This window comes from Macrosteles quadrilineatus, unplaced genomic scaffold (genome assembly GCF_028750875.1).
Source record: "Macrosteles quadrilineatus isolate MER2022 unplaced genomic scaffold, UCM_ALF_1.0 Scaffold_2__2_contigs__length_208266976, whole genome shotgun sequence".
NCBI classification, from domain to species: domain Eukaryota; kingdom Metazoa; phylum Arthropoda; class Insecta; order Hemiptera; family Cicadellidae; genus Macrosteles; species Macrosteles quadrilineatus.
This window is the reverse complement of record NW_026542595.1, coordinates 131568034-131592233: the sequence shown is the minus strand read 5'-3', so window position 1 is coordinate 131592233 and position 24200 is coordinate 131568034. Positions and strand designations below refer to the sequence as shown.

At 35.3% G+C, this 24200-nt stretch overlaps 2 protein-coding genes across 5 annotated transcripts in view; one reads left to right on the top strand and one right to left on the bottom strand.

Moving 5' to 3' along the window:
• Positions 1 to 3: 3 nt before the first annotated feature.
• On the bottom strand, positions 4 to 6994 carry LOC128987733 (biogenesis of lysosome-related organelles complex 1 subunit 2). The gene is made up of 4 exons (XM_054408738.1): positions 6737 to 6994; positions 5195 to 5325; positions 4320 to 4431; positions 4 to 546 (listed from the first exon to the last, which is right to left on the bottom strand). The coding sequence occupies exons 1-4, from the start codon at positions 6783 to 6785 to the stop codon at positions 410 to 412; spliced, it is 429 nt and encodes a 142-aa protein (XP_054264713.1). The 5' UTR covers positions 6786 to 6994; the 3' UTR covers positions 4 to 409.
• A 364-nt stretch (positions 6995 to 7358) lies between these two features.
• Positions 7359 to 24200, top strand: part of LOC128987729 (PDZ and LIM domain protein Zasp-like) — a 76523-nt gene continuing 59681 nt past the window's right edge. For all 4 annotated transcript variants that reach the window (XM_054408732.1, XM_054408729.1, XM_054408731.1 and 1 more), the window contains exon 1: positions 7359 to 7657. In XM_054408732.1, coding sequence (XP_054264707.1) covers positions 7553 to 7657 — 105 coding nt within the window. In that variant the 5' untranslated portion in view covers positions 7359 to 7552. The remainder of the gene's footprint in view (positions 7658 to 24200) is intronic.

Sequence of the window (24200 nt, the reverse complement as noted above, 5' to 3'; positions counted from 1 at the left end):
CAACATGTAAGTAATCTTTATTTTGATATACAATAAAAGCTGTAAAGAAATACTTAAAATCTAACAAATAAAAAAATGTCTTTTTATGAATTATTTACTAATATCGAACTTTGGTCTGTTATTATGATAAGCATTACAAATAGGCCATTGGGTTTCCAAGTTTGTGTGTTCGATAAGTAATTCTTTTTGGGGATTTTTACCAATTGTTTATAGACAATTTAATTTGTACGATTGTGTATAGAAGATTAAACAAGAATATTTACCATGAGTGTACGAGGTAAAGCACATTGATGCACATTGCATGCTACCGTATCACTTTGAAAAGAGTTCTGCATTGATTAGTGCACTTTTATAAACAATACGATTGCACCAAAACCCTTAGAAAAAATGTCTGTCAGTCGAGTTAGGGTTATCTCTTCTCCAAACTTTTAAACTTTGCCTCCAGTCTCTTAGAGTAAGCGTCTAGCTTGAAGGCAGCTTGCTCCAGCTTCGTCACACTGTCTTCTATTTGATCAATCTGATCAAGATATGGCTGTAGTGATTTGTCTGTTCAAACAAAGGAAATTGTTAGTGAGATGAATAAGATTTACTAAGTTAAATATTGCTAAGTAGATGGTTATTAGTACTACATAAAATTATAACAATCACTTCACCAACTTGAATAACTAAATAAATTGACCTTCACCATATGCATTATGGTCAATAAGGATATGCTAATTTTGAAATATGACCACAATACAAGAAAAGGTTTTGAATCTCGATCCTTTTTTCATGTAAAACCAGATAAAACATTTAGTAACATTCACAATTTTGTGAATGGAAGGTTTTAAGTAGAGGCCACAATTTGTTTAATACAAACTTTGAAAGTCCATCTAAAAAATAGCCAATTTATTTTCAACAAATACAACCATCTAGTAATCTAAAAGTAATTTTTCCTACAGTTACCTAACAATGTACATGTTCTCTCACTGATTTGAGAAAGCAAAGTGGCCAATTCGCTTATCAGTGAGACAATGTTAACATTGTCTCACTCTAATTACTTTGTCTCACTCCAGATTTGCAACGTGAAGGCACGAAATAGTGAGCGCGTAACACGCAGGCAACGTCATATGCACGCTAAATGCGTTGGCAGCACTGGCTGTAAATCAGCTGGTCAGCTGTTGTACTGTTGTATTTGTCTCTTCACATTAAATGTTTTATTAAAAGTTCACTTCTGTGTAAAAATAGGTTATGTTTCTTCACAAATTTATTTGTTTTATGGTAACTGTAGGAAAAGTATAATGTGCAACTCGAGTTCAAAGTACAATTGCCTCACTCGAGAAACCATTCCTCACTCGCCTACGGCTTGTGAGTAAGGATTTCTCTCGAGTGAGTCAATTGCTCACTTTTCTCACTAGTTGCACAAATAACTATTTTTCATGATTCCTAAAAAAAAATATTTTTTTATTATTATCACTAGAATTAGTTCATTCATTTAGATAAAAAAAAAATCATTGTTATGCCTGAGTATCAAGGTATTACTAAAAAACAACAGCCTAATACATTCCTTAACATTCATGTACATTGTTAAACAATTAAGGCCCGATTTCACCAAACTTTTAAACCGCCGTTAAGCGTTGCTCTAACTGCAGTTAGCTCTTAACTGACGAAATCGGATTTCACCTCTCGCCGTTAGCGCTAGTTTAGACTAAACCGTCGTTAGATAATTAACTGCCCAATTTTGACCAGTTAGCTTCTTTAATCTTTCGTTAAGTAAATATCAGCTGGCTTTAAGTTTAAAATTTATATGGAAAGGCGAAATGGTAGAAGAGAATACGGTACGAATTAGCTTTTGAAAGTAAGTGATGGCAATGAAGAGTAGCCTATGTTGTTCTACCAACTAGGTGGATAAGAGAAAGGGTTAATGATTTAAATAACAAAGATGAAATTGATTTTATTATTAGATATGAGCTATCAAAACGTTTAGCCTTTTTTTAGGGAATGAATACAAACCACTGTAGTTTGTGTTTAGGCGATCCCACATAGTGCATTGCTTTAGGTTATCCCACAAGGTTTTTAGTTAAGGCGTATATCTGTGATCAGCGACCGCATTGAACCACAGTCTAACAATAAATAATTTATACAGACTTTATTTATATTAGACTGTGATTGAACTGATTGGCGATCAAGAGCCGCACTCTTTTATCCCGGCTCTTCTACCAACATTATGAAATTTATTATTTCATTGTTCGAAAAAATAGGCTCCCTTTTCCTTCTCCCGGCTTTGGGTAACCCTAACCCAACGTTCAAACAATTGTTTTGCGTTCGGTCAGATGTAAGTAAACCAAAATCTAAACCTAAATTGTCATTATTCTGCTAGTATTTTATAGAAAATAATTATTTTGGTGTTATCTACATTGTGTCTCGTTCTTGTAATTCTTTTGACTCCAGTTTTTTCACTACTTCAAATGTACCAAACTGGTTAGTGAACAAACAGAATATTGAACATCCCTGTAAAAAGTTTGATTTTGAGTCTTGACTCGACCGCAAAACTCAACCAATTAGTTCCTCGAATATGTTTGATCAACATTGCTTTGCCTTTATTTACTTATGTTAATTGTTTTGGTATTTATTCTTGCTTTCTGTTGTTATTTTGCTCAGAATCTTTTGTATTCCTGTAAGCTTGCTGTCTCCAGTTTTGTTTTCACTACCTCATAAAACTGATTTATTTTCTAGGTTATGTTTACTTGCTCCCGTAACAGCCCGGTATTATGACAGTTCACTGCCACTGCCACCTGGATTTTACTCTAAACTCTCGTTTATAAAACCAGCGTTAGTTTTGACGCGTTTTTGTTGGTGAAACCAGATTTCCTTAACTGTGGTTTAAATCATCGGTTAGTTTTAACCGAAGTTTAACTAAACCATCGTTAGCGAGAATTTGGTGAAATCGGGCCTAAATCATTTGGCATGACATTAATCTTGATTATAATTCCCGTTCATTAAAAATATCTCAAAAATAGCCAAAAATCCCTGCACATAATGATGCTAATTTTGTACATGATGCTAAACCCATTGAGATCACCAATCTCTAAACAATAGGTTTTTTAGCACAAAAGCTAAACAATATGCCTTTGTTGTCTGCTATTATTCTGTTGAATTTACAGAGACTGACGACTTAGCTTCAAAGTGTTTAAGTATTAATAGGTCTTGTACTGTCATATAAATTGTTATACATTCCCTATGTATTACAATCCTACATAGGTAATTACTCCGAAATACTAATATCTTAGTAAATAGATTTTACTATTGAGCTTCCCATTCTCAGACACTTTTCATTCTAGATGAATGCTTTATTTATTGTCTGACAACGTAGCACTACAGAATTAGCTTGGCTTAGAGCAAGGCCCACTAAAAAGAAACAGGCCATGCTGCAGGATCCATGACGTCACACTAAATGTGATTTCATTGATAAATTCATTGCCAACGCCATTCCCATGTTTTAGGTAAATAAATAAGCTGGCTGTTTGTAAGATTTTAATGGTAAGAGGTTAGTACAACTATCCACCACTGTGACGTAGTGTTGCGCTGCCCGTGCTGCAGCATGCCCTGTTTTTCTAGGGGCCTTGCTTAGAGGGTCAATCAACAGTTTCTACCTTACATATGTTGTAAGATGAGTCCAAGGATTATATTGTTACATCAGCAGTAAAGACTCTTATTACTAAATTGCATTGTGCTATCATCTGGTAAAGGTTTGAAAGTGGGACCTTTATCAATCTCGTTCTTTCCTTTACATTTTCATAAAAACACTTCAGGAGTGGTCAAGCCAGGACGAGTAGCCTAATTTAAACCCAAACCCTTTAAATGCTAGTTTCCATACTTGCTATTTTGTGTGTGTGTGTTTTTTTTTTTTTTTTGTGAAATCATCAAACCCCAAGTACAGATTGGCCAGAAATTCTGCACACTGACGGGTGCGCTAATAGCTAATCTAAAACATACGGGTTCCAGTTATTGGCAGAGCTGGGGGTGGTGGTGAGTGAGTCATGTTGTGTAGCAAGATACTAATGTTTCACTAAAGTATCCCCGCCAACCCCCTCACCTAGACCCAACCTGATTTATCTGTGCGCACAAAAACTTTGGTCAAACTGTACTCGATGGAAGATTTATTTGACAACCACCAACACATTTATCATATTGCATTTTTGTCAATACAATTAGTAGGCTAGTAAAATCATTGGCAGCAAATTTTTCTGAAATAATCCGAGGGAGAAAAATTCTGTGTGAAAAAAAAACTATGATGTGGGCCTACATAAAATATAATACAAATTAATATATCCACTCACATTTATCATTGAGTTCTGACATGGTTCTACCAACATTGCAAGCAATCTGTCTCATGTCCGAGTACTTGGTGACTGTCGCCTGGTTCATGGCTTCCAGCAGCTTGTAGTCCTCCTTAAAAATATCAATAACATTAGGCTTAAATCACACCTATACATGGCCACATAGGAGTCCCATAAGGGGCCATAACTTTAAGGAATTTCTATTAAAAATACAATATTTTAGCTTATTTTTAGACTTCATAGTGCTGATAAGTTGTGCCCTTTCCCCAAAAAATGTTGGTCACGGGATGCCTATGCACTGTCATACTTCAATGTGGAGATATCGAGTAGGCTAGAATTAGGTATTTTGTTTTAAGTAGTAAACATATTGAGGTGTTTTATGGAAAGTTCTCTGTGCTGGGTTTAATGAGATAAAGTTTTCTTTAAAATAATGAGGTTTATGACAACATTTATTTACAATGATGCTTTTAATATAAGTTTTACATTAGTGCCTAGTCAGCACTGTAAATAAGACACCACAGTTTGGGGCGTTCCCCAAAAAAAGTGTAAAAAATGCTTGGCAATTAAACAAGCACAAGCATTATTTAATTCTATGAAACCACGAAAAACATTCAGATTGATACTGTGGAAACCCAGCTAAATGCCCCGCAGATAACATTTTATTTGTTAAAATTAAAGAATTAAACTATATTACACTGTCTGATTCAGGGTTGCCACCCGTCCTGATTCTGCCGGGACAGTTCCTTATGCCCGTATTTAAGCCTATGTTGATCCGGGAGGGAGGGGGGCAATGTTCCGATTTTATCCTGACCGAAGGTGGCAACCCTGGTCTGATTTGAGAGGTAGGCCTATCTGAACGTGATTTTAATCTGTACCTGTGTAACAGTTAACTCCCCTAACAGGTAGTCGGCTGTTTTCTGAAACATTGTGGTGGCAAGACGGCTCAGGTTTGGATCATGAGGATCCAGCGCCTCAAAACTGCTTGTGCTGGTAGATAATGTTGGTCCTGCAAATCAAAAGAAATTTTAAAAACTAATAACTAGGCTATCATAGATTACTTTTACAATGGAGCTAAATTTCAATGACTGCGCTTTATAAAATAGCCAATGATGAATAAAATTCCCTATAACAATTATGGGTAAAGATAAGGGAAGATCGTGAAGGTGGTTTAATCAGACTGAACACAATTTCTACCGTACGATTTTTGTGCAATACTAACTACTACAATCCTACTACGTAGGATTCTCCAGTTTAATTCATAAGGCTGATGGGTATTTTAAAAACTTATCTATTAATATCAAAACTATTGGGATCATGATAAAATCATTGCATTGCTAGCCGAACAACTTTCTTACACAAAAAGTAAAGAGTCCTGAATTTCATTACAATGTACCAGGCCGTAAGTTATTTGAGCTAGCGATGTCACAAGTAGGCTAAGTAATAAACCTTAAATGTAAACAGAGCTTCTTTAATAGGTAATAAACATTTTCAGAAGCTCCACATAAAATATGATTAACTACACAATTAAGTGTTCTAAGTTTGAGGGTTGTGAATTAGGCCTAAAACCTCGGCTATGTGAGGTTTATCTTGGAAATGTAGGCTACACTTTTTTATTCATAAAAAAACTGTAGACCTATCTATCTGCCTCAGTGGCATTTACTAAGGTTTTTTTTAGTGAACGGTTCAAATCCTCTTCTTGTTACTAGGCTACCTAATGTAGACCTTTCGTTAGAAAGGATCATTAATATATAGCCCAATGACAAATGGCATCCGGTCTTGTAACGATTTCGCTTGGAATCGGACCAGCAACCAGCAGATTTGAAGGTGAGCACGATAAAATAACCACTCTGCTACCCAAACAATCCTTGCGGAAACCATGCCAATGTGTTGTTTAGTTAATAGACCCTTAGTTAAAAGGCAATAAAAAGCAACTGATATTGGCTAAAGTTGTAAGAAATTAGAAAGTCTTTTGGTTGGACAAGCAAGGTTATATTAATTCCCTGATGAATATGTCTTAAAACTAAGTCTTGAGATGACTGTAGGACACTGGCAGACATGTGCTATTTTAACCAAGTTGGAATAATTTGGCAACTGATTTTGTGACTCATGCCTGGTGGTGACATCATTGGTACGGTACTGAGTTTACCAGGCCTACTTGTGGTTACTTTTATAAACTAAGCTGATTGCCACCCAACAAACACATAATTCTTAATTTAGATTGGTAATTGCATAGGCCTAAATGTCTTGGATAAGTAAACAACTTTTTTCTTGCAACAATTATACCCTAAAATAACTGTCATGTCGAAATACTATTTGGGTTCGTGCACTATTTGAAACGTTGTTGACAGTTTATGAATAATAATGTGTAAATTATTTAATTTTACCATGAAGACATTCGTGAATTTTGCTGTTTATACCTCTTTTAGGCGAGTCTGTCAATCCATCTTCTGATACCTCTTCAGCCATATTTAAAACTTGATGGAATTAGTAAAGTATTAAAAAGCACGTTTACAATCTAATATTCTACTTAATAAAGATACTGAACAATAATAGTTTTCATTTGGCTGCACTTTAGTTTAATAATATGTTTACTGAAAGTACAAAAAGGTTATATCACATACACAAACAAACACAATTTATTTGACAAGACAATTATTTCTATTTCAGTTTCAGTTTGCTTCTGCTGTGTTGATTTTTATGTCAGCTGTTTGAGCAGTGTAGCCAACATCACTTTTATCGCTTCTTTTCTACAAACGAGTATCAATAATTGTAATCTAGTTGTATTTTTAGGATGAAAACTAAATTTTTCTCTGAAAAACCAACTATATTGTTTAGTTGTTTACTTAAACATGTAGGTATACAGTCCCAATTATCACCTTCTACGTTAATTAAGCGTCTTATGCGACTCTGTGAGTAATATCGAAATACGCCCTACCGAATAGACATATCGATGGGTCGTTTGTTTGGAATACCGTGACGTCATGGCTACATGGTAAAAGGATATGCGCAGAACAGATTCTTTTAGTCTGTGCGCAAGTAATCAAAACAGCAGTCTGGGTTCCAAATTCAAAAATAGCGGGCATTCAGGTTAAAGTGAGTTAAAATAAGACAACTTAGTCTTGCTACGACCTTCGACATTAACGCACCGAACGTTACTGTATCATATTCTTCTGTAACGAATTATAAAATAATTAGTTTAATTTTAATTTTAAAATCGAGTGATAGTGATCCTTATGGCAGGCCTCATAACTGTGCGCCTTCATCGAAATGATGCCCAACCGTGGGGTTTCCGGCTACAGGGTGGAAAGGATTTCGGAACTCCCTTACTTATTCAAAAGGTAATATTTCTTTCAGTAATATACTTATTATTAATTTATTCTATAAAATGTGTCTTTTAAAATTGCATGTGAGTATATAGCAACACCGTCAAATTCAACCCAAATTGTGTATTGGATGTAATGTACTATAATTTTTCTTACAAAAATTTAGTGTATTATTTTTGTTACATTTTGGTAGTTTTTTTATCGCTTGTAGTACTCTTTTCATGGATAACTAGTGTTTAGTTTACATCATACGTTTCTTTTTAATCAGCCTCTTTTTCAAATGTATATTTTTTATGAAGTTTCAATTAGTTTATTAAAATTGTTGTAACGACGATTACAGTTACTTTGTTAACACATAAATTATAGACGTATGAATTTGTAAATGCCTGATTATTATTAACACTGAAACCCTATATCAAGTTTAGAAAATCGGTGCATCATTATACAAGTTGTTAGTCTTGCATAAATCTTATCTAAATTAATATGCATTATTGCACTGTCTTATCATTTGTTTTTTAAATAAGCTACTATGCGGTTTTCGACATTGACGGATAAATGATTTTCTGTATCATTTTACAAAAAACTACACAACTAATGCGGAATTAACAACCACTATGGATCTTGAAAAAAGCTTTCGCTATGAAAATATGTTTCTAGATTTTGATTCTTAAATGTTGATGGTACTAAGATTGCACTTTTGGCTTGATTAAGTATTTTTTCCGTTGTTAGTAATCCCTCAAATAATATTAGTTTCCGTTTGTCAAATAAAAATTATTCTTAGGGATGTATATAGTTAGTTGATCTCATATATGATGAAAAACGTTATATATTATTGTCTAGAGGCTTTATCTGATTGCCTCTGCCCCTTAGGTATATTTTTTCACAGTGAACATTCAATGGTTATCTTAGATTAGTATATAACTAATGAAACAAAGTTGCAAAATACATTCAGAACGTTGTAAACAAAACGAACGCTTAAAGCATGTTTTAGTATATATAAAAAAAGAACTTAATTCTGTGGTTTTTTAACATAAAACCATTGACTTTATATCCACACAGATTGTAGTAGATATAAAGTCAACGATAAAACTCAGACCCTTTTTAGTTTTTTCACTGGAAATGTCATAACTTAAAAAAAATATCCTTCAATGAATTGGATATCTTTTAATGAATACACGATGACTAAACTACTGGGTACCTTGAAGTGGCTCTTTAAACGTGTGACTCATCGTTTAGGGTATTCTCAAGGACGTATGAGTGACGAAGGCAAATCCACTCGAATCAGTCGAATCAGCTGATTTCAGTTGCTGTCATCGACCGGATGAACTGGTTCTCGGTTTATGCCACAATGATAAGCTTATCCAAATAATCAATCAGTTTAAGTTATATTTGAATTGACACACTGGTATTTCAGGACAAGTTGAAATAGTTTTAATAATATTTTTTATAATGTAGGTATAACATTTTTTGAGTGTTCATTGATAGATCGGATCTATGAGGCGTACACAAACCTGGCTGCGTATTTTAGGGCAAATATGAGTGAGGGATTTTTGTACCAACACAACAAAGAACAATGGATAAGAAAAACGTTTAAAGAATATAAAAAAAAACATAAAAATTGCAAAAATCAACAATTAAATCAAATACAAAAAAAAAACTTGTTTATTCCCAACAGATTTTACTCAATACTTAACAATTCTGAATCTAAACTCGAGCTTAGACAACCTTTTAGAAAAATTCATTAAGTTAGCAATTGGTCTGTCATTCAACAAAAATGTCAAATAAACTACACGGTAAAGACGTATTTAGACATTGTTTTTTTAAGCTCAAAACTCGAGTAACATGTAGCAGAGTTCGAGGACAATTTCCTTCAGTAAAACCACAACACACAAACTGGAAAAATAAATCTGGAAAACACGGCATCGTCAACATTTGTTCGCTGCACATACCAATGGCAACAAGCGAATCGCGAATCTTGACAAAAACCATAAACTCATAACACCAGTTGCAAAATCCAACCCATGCAAAGTGCCAAGAAAATTTGGCTAGCTCTGCACTTTATTGTTTGCAAATGTGAAATGTTTTGGTAAGATATGCCTTGCGGGACTCCTATAACTACCAAGTGTTTAGACGAGTGTCTAGTGTCTAGACAGCTGTAGACAATCAAGAGGTTGAAGATTGTCTACGGGATTGTCTACATTAAGAGACAGACTCGTAGTTTTATTACACCAAATTACACTGCTGGTTTTGTCAACCGAGCCACTTTGGGGATTGTGAAAGTGAAAATTACGACGAATAGCCTGGAGGTTTGATAGTGACGCATGTCAGAATAATAAACAGCTGATCGTAGACAGTAACAAAGCAATGGTTCAATGTTTAATTTTGTGAACTGGACAGCTGAGTGAGCAGGTATATTTCTTGAAAGAAGGTTGCTTGTTCGATTCCGGGGAAAAGCAAAATAATTTAATGAAACTGGACCAGCTGCCCTTGGTCATAGGGCTTTTAATAAATTATCCTGGCTAAGAAGCCAGCTGATCTAGTCATGAACAACCTGTCATCGTATTCATTCAGTTCCCTGATCTTCGTCATCACAATCAAAAACTAATAAACTTGATGTAACTGTGCCTCAATACAAAATTCTGATTAATTCTCTTGCTTATTAATTAAAAGAAAATACACTAGAAAAATAACATTTTTAAATACAGTGTTAGCAAAACGGGAGTGCCGATGAAGACCAGGTCAAGTCCCTTCAAACGCACGCACCCCCACAGGTCTCCATCGGCACTCCCGGTTTGCTAGAGGTATACTGTAGTACGGTACCTACCTAAAATTTTTTTACTGTCCATACAAATATTTTCACTCGATGAATCACGCCAATTAATCCACCAATTAATACATTCATGCAAAGTTGTATACATTAGCACTTATGTAGTACTAGCTGTACCCGCGGGCTTTGCCCCGTTTAACTTCATATGGCTCAATCCCGTCCTTGTTGAAGTTCGTTCGCTACGCTCACTCACCTTTAAGTTAGAGCTCGTTCGCTGCGCTCACTTGCCTTCAGGTTAGCTCGTTCGCTACGCTAACTCGCATCCAGGTTGAAGTTCGTTCACTACGCTCACTCACCTTTTGGTTGCAAATTAGCTGTTGTCATAAATTTAAAAAAATTAAAGTGCTGCACCCTGTTGGTAATCCTTGTAACTTTAATGCTACTGAACATCATAGAAGGGTTGTTCTTGATGCTGGGAGAAGGGGGTTTTCTTACTTCGGGCCGGCTCAGTACAATCATAGACAAAAAGAAATAAATAGTACAATGCACTTCCTTGCAAGCTAAAGGCACTGTCTTACAACAGTTTTAAGAATCGCCTAAAGAGTTTGTAACTAATCTTATTTTGTTTCGTAGTTATAAGAGGTTTTATTTAGTTTAAGTCCTGACTTGAGTCAATTTGTAAAACAGTTTTGTAACTGAAATTCGCTCATGAATAAAGACCTTATTTATTTATAGAACAGAACTAACTTGTTTAATTGAAACAGCTGTTAAGATTCATTAATTCCTTTTAAATATGAAAAATCATAAGGTTAACATGGGAAACTCCGGAGCCCGAAAGCCTGATCAAATTAAAAACTACTTAGTTTTCCTATTTAATGCCCAAAGAATCGGTGTACCGAATTTCAGCCTCCTAGGTAAATGGGAAGTGGGAGAATTAGTGATGAGTGAGTGAGTGAGTCAGTCAGTCAGTGAGGGCTTTGCCTTTTATATATTTAGATTTTCAGACAAACGCTTTAAAAGGGTCGATTGTTAACAAATATCATGAGTATACATGATTGTCGAAAAGGGATTAACAATAGCTAGCATAGGCACAAATGGGAAGTTATGCTGTTCAAGGGTTTGGTATAAAACCGTTGGCTTTTGCCGAATCACACCCTTGCACATGTGTTAAGGATAACTTGAGCACATGTTTAAAAGCCTTTACACTCTTGTGAAAACACGTTCCGTTTTTTACTCTTTGCCGATGTGTGAAACTGGTTGTAAAAAATATATATTTGGATATTAAGTTCATATACTCGATGGGAAAGCTGCAGAAAAAAATACTATATCTCTGTGCCGTATATTTTGGTATATGTGTCCAAATAAATTTGAGATTTAACATTGTAAATTTGTATAATTGTAACTATTGAACTATTTTTGTTTATTTTGATTTTAAAGAAAAATATACATTATGCTCCTGCGTTAAATCTAATTTTTGTTAAATTAAAATTACACACTTCACAACAAATGAATATTCGTCGTAGATAAAGGGAGAGACTTCTTGCTATCCTGTTGTATTTATAACTAGACACACACCAAAATAACACCCTTTTCGGTAAATATTATTACAGTAATATAAATACCATATATTTTAATGAACAATAATGTTCTTAAACATTAGCGAATACACGGTTCAAACTCTATAGCGAGCATATAGCCGAAGTAGCCTACAAAACCGAATCTACAAAAAGCCTATAATTTATACAGTCAGTTACCCCTTCAAGAATTGCTGTTTTCTGTTTCTGTGTTCTGTTTTCTGTTCAAGAATTACTGTTTACTGTTTTTAAATACCATTTTAGGGTAAAAGTGTTACAAAAGTACAAGTGAAAGCGCCTGACCGGTCGTATGAATGAGTCTAGCTCTCCGTATTCCACCACCTCCTCGGCCCGGCCTGGTCGCCGACGTGTGGGTGCGGAATGCCGTCCACATTCCTGGGACTTATCTCCCATGACGTCATGGCCGGAGTCACTGAGGGTCCGGTAGCGGAAACCATAATGTCCTTGGCGCCGGCCGAGCGTCCGACATATTTTTTATGGCTGGGAAGGAACGAAAATGAAATTCTTTGCGTCCGGTCTGACTCCAGTCGGGCAGGCATGCATGAAACCTAGGACCGCCTTGAAAATGTAGTTTTGGGTACAAAAACGTCTAAAAGGTTATGTGTTGCGTTTTTCTAACTATTAAAATCCAATGGGTGTTTTTAAGGGATTTCTATTTCATGTTTTTGTTAGGTGTGTTGAAGACTGCCGTAGAGAGTAAATATTTCGTATTCTAACTTTAAACCAAAGTTAGTTAAGCTCTCACTTCTGGATCATACTTGGTTTTTAATTATTGGTAATCTACCACTTAACACTGTACTTCGCGTTACTCTGGTAGCAACATCTTATATCTATATGAACCATCACAAAGCGCGCTACAACATAAATTATGTCATCTCCCATAGTTAGAATTTGTTATTGACGTAGGTGATTTGACATAACATACGATATAGCTAAAGCCATCCTATTGTATTGGCTTGGATACACATTAGGTGTATTCTACAAAATCATTAATTTATACCACACCCTTGGAATCTGAATTCGCCATCACTTCGAAAATCATCAAAAACTAAAGTTTGTTAAACATGAGCTTTAGAGAATTTAAAAATCACTGCATCTTAATATTATACTGATATTCCGACAAATTATAGTGCGTAATAGCTTTGACTATTAATACAACAACTTCTGTATCCAATAGTCAACGGTAATAGGCAAACATGTAACATAGTGTATACTGTATAATGTGAATTATCCATAAAAATCTTTTTGTTTAAACCAGGCATACCATTAATGCATGATAATTACGTAATTGGGTACATTTTCAAAACATAAACTAACATTAAATTTGGCCTCCGCAAACCTTTAACCTTTTACGTCAAACAATTTTTTTAAAGGTAACTTTTACACGGCAGGTAATTGAACCCACTCAGCCTAAAAATAAACGTTTAAGTCATAAATTTTCCTTTTAACGTTTGAACTCAATCAAATTTACAGTAAGGTTTGTAGTTAATGAGCTTCCTAAGTATACTTTTCCTTGAATTCAAGCCAAACCCCAAAAATATTTCTAGACGAAAATAGTTCAGCAATTACTTAAGGTTGTTCAACACAGGTCTTCATATTAAAAAGTAAAGATAAATATTTATCACAATCTTATTAATTCTAATTTTTGTAGACTAACTATGTCCATAAATGTTAATTTAACTGAAGAAGTAATTGCCTCTAATGCATCAGAAAACATGCCTACCGCCGCTGAAACACGCTATTGGCAGACACACAGACAACATTTGACCTAGATCTGCCCAATTATTCATCTTCATCGCCAACTCGAAAGTATTTGGGTCGATTAGTTTGTTTACATTCAGCATAGATTTGAAGTTTTATTTTTAAACTTAGTTCTATAATGAGACAGATGAATTCAACACCAAGTCCATTATTAGCTTGGATAATAAATTGTCTATGTTTTAAGCCGAAGCAGATATTGTTTAGGAGGTGAATTTGATTAATAAACATCAATTATCAATCATTGATATGGGGATGTCACCTAGGTGCGTATTTTAACCCAAATATGAGTGCAGGATGGTATACATCGACTGGGACGGGTGGCGTCGTCCTGTAATCCAGCTACTAGGTGGTCACGAATTGTGGATATTTATAGGCATGCACTGTGGATGCGATACTCTCTGGTGTGGATTAACGTCCGCACGAGTGAGTACGACTATCCGCAGTACTATCCTGATAATTAGACCAATTCGTATATACCAAGGCAAAAATGTGGTTCGGATTCCACTATAAACTGTAGGTCCCTTAGTTGCCATTAGCTGTATGGGCTATTAATTAACAGCTGTGTCTATGTCGGTGTCTTAGTCACTAACAAGACTACAAGATCGCGCCACTCATCCTATCCTACTCATTTCCATTCATACTTGGCTTAAAATACATACTTTGTATCACCATTTCCAGCTGTTTAATTAGTCAGGATGATTTATTTAAAGCCCAACGATCAGGAACAGCTGGGTCCAGTTTCGAACCATCAAAAAGATATTGACTTTTATCAGGATCGAACCGGCAACCTTTTGATTACTAGGTATGATTGATTGATAACATGTTTTGACCAAAGGTATGTTGTGGGAGCTTCTTCCAAGAAATTACGTAAAAAACTAGTTGTGATAATAGTTGTGCGTGTAATAGCTCAATCTAATAGCTCAGTAATTCAGAATCATATTACTGGGAATAACCTTGAAAAGCTAATATAGTATAGAAACTTTAAAGCAGTTCTATAGTAGTTTTTAAAACATAACACAAAGCAAAAGTTTCCTGGGTTGTTCGCAGGCTAAAATGCACCGGTTACACATTATATTTTAATTGACTTAAGTTAGTGGAAGCAGATTTCTCATCATTATATCGTAAAAATTAAGCCAGTTTTTATATGTTCCGTTCCATATCCTGTTTGTTACGCTTTAGTGCGTTCATGTCTACTAATTTAATTGTTTATCCCATATTCTAGGATATCTTTTAAAAGAGGATAATGCCAGAGGAAAAACTACAGTATAAACAAATTTGTCCATTCGGTTACGATTGTATTCAAGTTGTTGAAATGACAAGAATTAGTACATATCAACAAGCACCACTTACACCGAACTTAAAAAATAACTTAAAATTGTCTTTAGCTGATTATAGGGTGATAAAATATCCATGGGGAAATTTTTAATTCGTGGTATCATATTGTGTATTCTGGTGCTAAACAAAGTATTAAAATACAATATCTAACCCAAAATCTGGTATTTTCTTTTATTGCAATTGTTTAGGCCATGGGGTAGGACATTTTGAGCGTTGGTAGGTAAATAGTGATCATCTAGACAATGACCTCAAAATATTTTAATTCGTTAAGTATGGTTACATACGTAAGTTTATAAATCTGTAAACAAATCAGAGATAATAGTGACAAATATAAACTGTGGATATCCCCTTCTAGCTTGGCCGTTCGTCTCATCGAATAATCGGAAGATAAAACAACAAACAAGACAAAGTGTTCCGTTTACAAAGACAATAGAATGACGTCAACCGGGAACGGTGTCAAACACCACAAAACATAGGATATGGCTATCATAAGATAATGCGTGGTTACCCAGAAGTCTGTGCGGCTTTGTCGTAAACGTGTGGTCGTTTTGTCATAACAATAGTCATAACAACTTTTACATAAACCACCGAGATCAAGATAGTGCAACGCAGTTCTGTAAATATTGATAAAATAAAAGTAGGTACTGATTGTAAAGTCACCAGTCAAAATGGAGAAGAAGTATTAAATGATAACGAAAATAATAAATAATTAACTTTTTTTTGAAAATTGAGGACGAGAAATGAGAAAGGAAAAGATAGAGACAAAAATAGCAATAGGAAAATAAATTAAAAAAGACGAAGGAAATTAAGACGAGGTTTGAGGAAAAGATGAAGAATATGGAGAGTAATGTAATTAGAGTATTAACTTGCCTTTGACTCGCTAGGAATAGGCCAACAGATAAACAGGAATTGGAAAGAAATTACAGTGTAAGTTTAATGCAAATAAAACATAACAATATTAACCAGGCTTACCAAAAATTGAGAAAATTGCAAGATTTAAGGGAGTTAGATTGCTTTTCCCTAAAAGTATTTGTGTTTAAAATAAACTGCTTCGAACGTAGATTCAATTAAAGTCACAGTTTATGTAAAAATATTATTGATAGTGTAGGGATATATTCAAATATGTATAACATGGGGAGAACATCGTACCGGTACATAGCTTATGTACTCGTATGGCTTTACATTACATAAACAGAGTTCGCAAATCGATGCCACACATACAAGTAAACGCATTAGCAAATTCCTTACCTTTTGAATATTTTTGGCTGATATATTTATTACGAATATTTCATACCACATTGCCTCCTGTTTAGAGTTTGCTTGTGTTTAAGTTTCCATCCGGCCTTTAAAGTGGCCAGAGCGCGGGACTTTTCCCCAAAGTCCTGGGTTCAAATCTCGCCAATCAACAATGGGAGTTATCCATACAATGGTACCATTTTTTCCTATGACGCTAGGCACGAGCCTGGGATTGTTATTCACATTACTTCAGGCTAGACCTAGGGGTTGCGGCATTATCACTTAGGTAAAATCCATTGGTGATTTGGCGGGATTTGAACCCGGGACCTCTTGGACCGAAGTCCCACGCTCTAACCACTAGACCAGCTCGCTCCCCATACAATGGTACCATTAGAAGTAAATATTTATTTACTATTCACTCTTAAAAGCACCCTCCACTAAAACACACCCGATTGAATAATCAACTGAGGAATTCAGTCGTTTAAATTAAACAATCCAAATTAACGGCAACGCAGTGAGTTAGGATTATTTAAGTGCCCGCAACCAAACAAACGGCCACTAAATAAACAAACGGTATTGTTTTATCAAACAAAAGAGAAGACTGAGTAGATTAGAAGAGATTTGTCACCGCGACCATGACTGAAGGATCAGGTTGTGTCAGGGTAGGCGGAGCGTGAATGTTCTGTTGTTCTGGTCAACTCTTCTGGAGCCGAAGCTTGTGACTTTGTAAATGTTGCTGTGAGCCTCGTAGGTTTGAGCAAAGGTTTGACCTCGTGGATTGCTTCGAAAATTTTGCTGTGAATCTCGTAGGCTCGGGTGTGTGTCAATACTAGTGCCCACCGGATTCCTCTAGGTTCTAGGCCGGGAATCGTTTTCCACATTACTTCAGGCTAGAAGTAGTGTCATTATCACTTAGATCAAATTTTAGGGTGATTGGGGGGATTTGAACCAGGGATCTCGAGGACCGAAGTCCCGCGCTCTACCTCTAGACCAGCTCGCTCTCAGACTCGAAACTGTTTGTAGTTGTGAAAATAATGAGTTTCAATTTAATTGTTAGTTCACTAGGACTCTCATAAGTGAAATTTGTAAATAATGGATAGTTTAGTTATTTACTCCTTGTTTGGATGCGTGAATGAGTAACTCTGGTTATCAGATCGATCCAAGAAATAACAAATAATCTTAGAGGCACCTTGGATTACCATTGACTGGGTAATTTTTTACATGTTACACTCTATCAGCTGATTATCCACGAGTATTCATTGTACACCACCACTGATCAAACCATAAAACGGCTGAAGAACCCATAAAGCTACTGACTTTGCTCAGGATTGAAAGATAAACCTTCTGACTACCGTACTTCTAGGGACTACGATCTAGGAAAGGTCTATTCATGTACAAATTTTCGTGAGAAAATAAGAATATTAAATTTAGGACCGTTTAACAAATAGCTTTGAAAGCTAAAACGCCATAATATCGATGTTAGTCTTTCTAGTGGGGCCTTGTGTTAACTCAACGTTAACTCAACGACACGTCTTAAGAACTTTAATGCCAAATATAATGTTACTCTACACTTATCTACTAAAAATATTCCAATTAGGATAGTAAAACAAAGTATAATTTATTTAAAATATTTTTGTGGCTCAATTATAATGCATTTCCAATTCTTATCACAGAAAACTCACCAATCACTAGAGGCTATGTGTCAATGTAGGTACAGTGAGGTCACCGAGATAAGACCTCAGAGTGTTCACTGATAAGGGAAGGTCACCCACCTCTATTGTCTCAGATATTGTATGACTTATGTCCTTCACGTGGGCCTCCAGCACTCCAGCTGGGAGCCTCAAGTAATGTTAACACAACTGTAGAGTAACTACTGTACCATGTTGATAAAGTACCTATCTATTAATTAGGCAAGAATGTTTCTTGAAAACCGTTTTCTCAGCTCATGTGCATTGCAGGGAAAGTCTACGCGTATTATTATAAAGATGTTTTCCTGTAGATGTGCAGAATGCCTTAAATTAAAATAGGCTCAAAAAAGAGCACAAAAATGAATTTAAAATAAAAAATAAAAACATGGGCCTTTTAGGTTGCCATGTTGATGACGAAATAACAACAAAATATAAACAGAAAATCAAAACAAATGGGAAAAATTCCAATCACATGTTTTATTTACAGCGTGGGGGGAAAATAGAGAAGTCTGTACATTACATATTTTTGGTGGAGTTTTTGATCACTGGACGACATCTAGTTGTAATAAAAACTTTACACTATTTGTGTGTTTGGTGTGGAATTTGAATTTCTTTGGTAGCACTAGTTGATCAGGTTTTGGGGGGAAAGTTTAATTATTTACAATATTGTACAACGGATCACTGTAAAATATATTTGGTGACAAAGCTTTAAATTTTTATCTTGATTTTTATTCATCTGAACATTTTAAAAGTTTGTAATACGTTCATTCACTTATCATTGACTTAAAATGCATAAGTATAAATCTGGAATAGAAGGAGCCATTATTATTTGAAGGTAACATTTAAGGAAGAAGGAACATTCAAAGAATACGCCACTTATAGTGTTATGCTACAGCTAAAGATATATTTTCTTTTTTGAGTTTTATAGGATGAAAGATGGTGACAAAGGTAAAGTTTACGGAAGTTTCTCTTTAAGTTTGGTACAATTTAATCGTCTATTTACAAGAAAGAAAGCAACATTTTGCATCAACCTTCTACTTAATCAACTTAAAATACTTTTGATAATAGAACTGAATATAAATATCATACTAGAATGGAATATTCACTTCGTGATAGTGTTTATAGAATTAAAAGGACTGGAGGTTTCTCAACTAAAACTCCAAAACACTTCTCAAACCAGTTGTTTTCTGGGTCGCCGGAAGACTGCCCACCGGAAAACTACCCCCCCCAAGCAGGTTCCTACGTCATATATTGACGTCACAGCCCGGGGGGGGGGGCAGTTTTCCAGTCACGGACACTCAAATTTAGTTGACAAACACTTCTAATCTAACCTAACCTAACCAACCAAACTTGCTGTAACATTTCAAAATTCTGTTTTATATTCATCACATGACTTTTCTATTATCCAATAGAATTACTCGAATTAAAATTAAAATTACGTAGCATGATTTGTCTAGGGGGAGTTGTATTCTAGTCGCGGACACGGCTTCCATATTGGTTAGTTGGCAGATTTTGTGACGTCACGTTTCACCTGGGGGGTAGTTTTCCGGGGGATAGTATTCCGCATCCCCTGTTTTCTGTTCTTGTGTAAATGAGTACAATTTTCGATAATTTTGTATTTGACTCCCTAATCGATTCGAGGTATTCAAACATTGTGCGGATCGATTAAAAATTTCAAACCATCAAGTTTGCCTTGACTTCCGAGCAGCTAAAGATAGCCGGCCAGTTTTAGCGCCGACCAGGCACCAGGCCTCACACGCCCGCACACATGGTCTTACATCATGGTTGGTAATATACTGAGGAATATACCACAGAAATACTATAATCATTATAAAAAAGGTTGGCAAATTGTGGAAACACCTCAGTCAAAACACCATAATTCTGAGAGTCGAACTGTTGTAAATTCTGTGGAATACATTGATGTTAACGGTGAAAAGTTATATTGTCTGATTAAGTACTCATTGACCAATACACTAAAAATTCAGCGATTATTGTCAAAACATTCATATGTGCTGTTACAAATTTCCAAAATACGGGGAACAACGTTTGAAGTTTAAAAACTAATTTTAGTGTGCTCTGGTGTGCGCTGCTAGCATAGGGTGGTCGGAAAGTTGGTGTACAAAAAAAAACTGTACATAATGTCAAAGCATCACTCCCTGATGAGGAATCAATTCAAGTTCTTCTCATTCTACAGCTCCATAGGTAAATGTTTTGCCACAAACTATATTGGAGCTTAAACGCGAATTAGAATATCTACTTAAGATATTAGAATTACTACTTAAGACGTTGGAATGCCTACTTAACGAGGGTGTATCCAATTTCAATATTGTTGAGGCGATCAATATACTCTAACACTATCACCCCCTTAGCAAGTAAAAGTAGCAAATAAATATGTCGTGTGATGTCTAATGGGAGGAACGAGCTGGTCTAGTGTTGGAGCTCGGGACTTCGGAGTCAGAGGTTCCGAGTTCAAATCCTGTCAAGTCACCAATGGATATTTCAGTTATAATGCTGCAACCCTCTAGGACTAGCCTGAAGCAATGTGTAAATTAGTTCCGGGCTAGAACTGACCTCCTAGGACGTAATGGTGGGTAATGAAAAAAATATTAATATTGTTACCAAGCAAATTATGTTCTTGATTTTAGATAGCAATATATAACCAGCATCAGTTTATGCTATACTTCTATTAATTTCCAAGTAACGAAACTCATTCAATTACCTTATGCGTGTTTTACTAGATTAGATCTAATTTCCCTCGGCTTCTGGTGGCCAAGCGTAAAATGTAGTCCTTATCCCAACTTCATCTGTTTAGGGATGTGGAACCGCAGAGTGTGAAAGTGTGTGTGGGAACGCATTGTGTGTCTGGACGTATGCAAACCGATGCAAATAACTGCAGACCCATGTCACTACTGCAGAGAATACTGATATTTTGAAATGTAAATGTAAAACTATGAATAACAATTTGTTAAATAGGAGAAGAGGTTTGGGTGATTGTTAGGAGGTTTTAACATCATTGGCGATGGTGTGAATTTAATTTCTATAAGCTTAAAACTTTGTCAGAAGCTGAGGTAAAAAAATGCAATTGGATGTATGTGTAGAGTTTGAGTGATTCTAGTGCCCGGTCAATTCATAAATTCGAATTCCGGGGCGCACTGATGTCGAGCACCAATCAGGAATGAATTTTAGATACGTAATAAAATCATGAACCAAACTAGTGGTCAAAAACTCTCCATAAGCTAGGTTCATGCGTTGAGTAGAAAAGGTAAATCTCATGCCAGAGAAGAACTGTCTATGTATTACAGATATACCTAAAATATATTTTGAAATATATTTGAACCGCAAGATGATGTACATAATAGTTAAGTTCAAATAATTGGTAGGCTACTTTTATTTTTTTAATCGAATTAGTTTAAATTCGAAATGCACACAAATAAAAGAATGGTCGAAACTCAAATTAACTTATTTATGAATAAAAAATTACGAATTCTCTTAATTTCCTTAAACGTAACTTACGTTAGTTTATTGTGTGAAGTTATTTGTTGCTAAATATGACTGCCAGTAACTGTCACATAAATAAGTTGTATATGCAGAGTATAAATGTTTATAGTTTCTAGGGTACGTATACATGGTTTATTGTCGTTACATAGTTTCATTGGCTGGATACCAAACTACCTTTACGTGGGACATATTAAATGGACCAATTCCAAGACAACATTGTCGTTTCATAACAAAGTAGAATGTTGGGTCAAATTTGGTTAGATCTTAAGTAAAAATAGTTATAAAAGCGATACTGGTTCAAAGCCGTTTCCACACGCACGAGTTAAAAAAGTAAGAAAGTCCTAGAAGGCACCAATCACAAAACGAATTGCTAAATTTATAGACTCGTAATTGGTGGTATATAAAACGGCTTGGTAAAAATTAAGATAATACAAACCATAAACCGACATAATATGTCGACTAACTTAAGGAACCCCAAAGAGCTAAGAGAAAAAACGTTTTTAACGTTTTAAGGACATAATTTCAAAACTGACAACCATCAACTGGTACATCCATACTTACGAAGCTTCTACATTAGTTAATACGTTTTTAAGAGTCGGGTCAACCTTAAAATTTGTGAGGCTTCTACAAAAGCTTTATGTTTAAAAAAATATTTTCTAAATACAACTTGCACATTTCTTAACATAAAGGCTAGAAAGTTTACATAATACTGTTTACTATTCACCCATAGTTTTAAGAACAAGTAATAGTGAATTCCTTCAAGTTTTGGAAGATATGCAAAAAACTATTCACAAAACTTTACGCCCACTTTGTTCAACTGTACATGACGTAATCTTTGATAACCCTTGATATTAGCGAAGTATCTCTTGCACTCTACTTCCATTACAATCAATTAACTTTATTGCGTATTGTGGTTTATCCGATTGAGCTCTTCGGCCGTTAAATGCAAGTTAAGTGGTGACTCATTCATACTCGTCGGGTCCAGTGTATTGCGTCATGCCTATGTTGTGACGTCACTCTCCTTAAAATCGTGACTGGATGTATCCAGGAAGTAGGATATGAGCTAGAGGAATCTCCAAGTGACTATCTCAGGGTTATAGCTTCCTATTGCTATACAGGAGTACGCAAATGTACAAAGAACATCCTACATCATGTCCTACAAGAATTTTTATGACGTTGCACATTAGGTTGTGGCGTCATTCTCCTTAAAATCGTCACAGGATGTGTCAAGAAAGGGCAGTTTGAGCTAGGGGGAGCTCTAATATTATTTTTTGTTTCTTGTTACAGCTTTCCACTTATGGTACCCACTAAAAACATTTTTTTCAACTATCGATAACCTACGTTTTCATATTGACCTTGCGTTTTGGGTACAAAATACTTTCTCACTTTGAACATTCTCTTTTATAGTTTTTTTTAATGGTCTTTATAGTCTTTTATCCTCTGCTTGGGTAAAAGATTGACTCAAACATACACTATATCGTGGGCTTATAAATAAAGCAATTTTGAACAATTAATACATCCTTTTTTACATTTAACCTCAAAGGAGGTATTAATTGAAAGATGCGAATGCAATTTACTCACCAACTTCGTAATATTGGTCTTATTTCTCCTAACAAATTTCTCTATGGCAATCCTGATAATTTAGACACCATCGTAAACTACCTTAAACGACAGAAAACATCCTAACACAAACTCCTTAATGGTTCTGGGGTTTCTTCAGGTTCAAAAGAAAACAAACTGTTCTAAATCCGACCCAAACAAGCCCTCGTTCATTACATACCTGAGAGTGAGGTTTGATACGTCTCCACTGAAAGTCAAGCTGTTATTTTAATTTATTTACCAGCTGTTTAATTTTTATCATGTTCGATGTCCGTATAGTAATGACGGGGATTATCATCTTAGCTATTACTCATATGTTTAAGTCCCAATTTAAATAAATGGATACAAAAATAAAAAATATTGAAGATAGACATCCATGACTCTTTAATTTTTACGTTTATTTTGAATGAAATATTTGCTATCTGGCCAATAATTAAGCCAAAGTTCAAAAATCTACCATGGTATCATAGAACCGAAAAAAATTAAAAAACCTAGAATGCAATTCCCAAACTCGATCCGAAATCCGAAATCATACACCGAAATGCTTGAGCACTCACTAAATATCAAACCTCAGCTATTGGTTTCCATCTGTTTGTAAACTTGCGAATCGGAACAACATTGAAGTTGACGTCAACTTATATTTACACTTATTTCACGGTCTTGAGCCTGCGCGTGACAATCTACGACAATTGCGTTGTTGTTGGTCACACTGATCGTTGTTGTTGGTCACACTGATTGCTGGACACCCACACAGTCCTTTTATGGCCTTTGAATAAATGGGTCACTGAAACTGAATCCTAAACAACTGTGAAATAACTTCCTCGAGAAGAATAATAGTCTCACTACACCATGTAATTTACCCTCTCGGTTTCACATTTCACTCCTACAAGTTGTTTGTAAACGTAATTGTATACACAAATGTATTGTTGTGTAAATGCTGCTTTGAGGAATTGTTTGGAATGTCACAGTACTGTTTTACATAGGCTATGTGTATTTTCTACACACTTTAAATTTTGTCCAGAAACATTTTGTTTAGGGAAACTCTACTATTGGTCTTTTGAGGGTTCAAATTCTTTGAT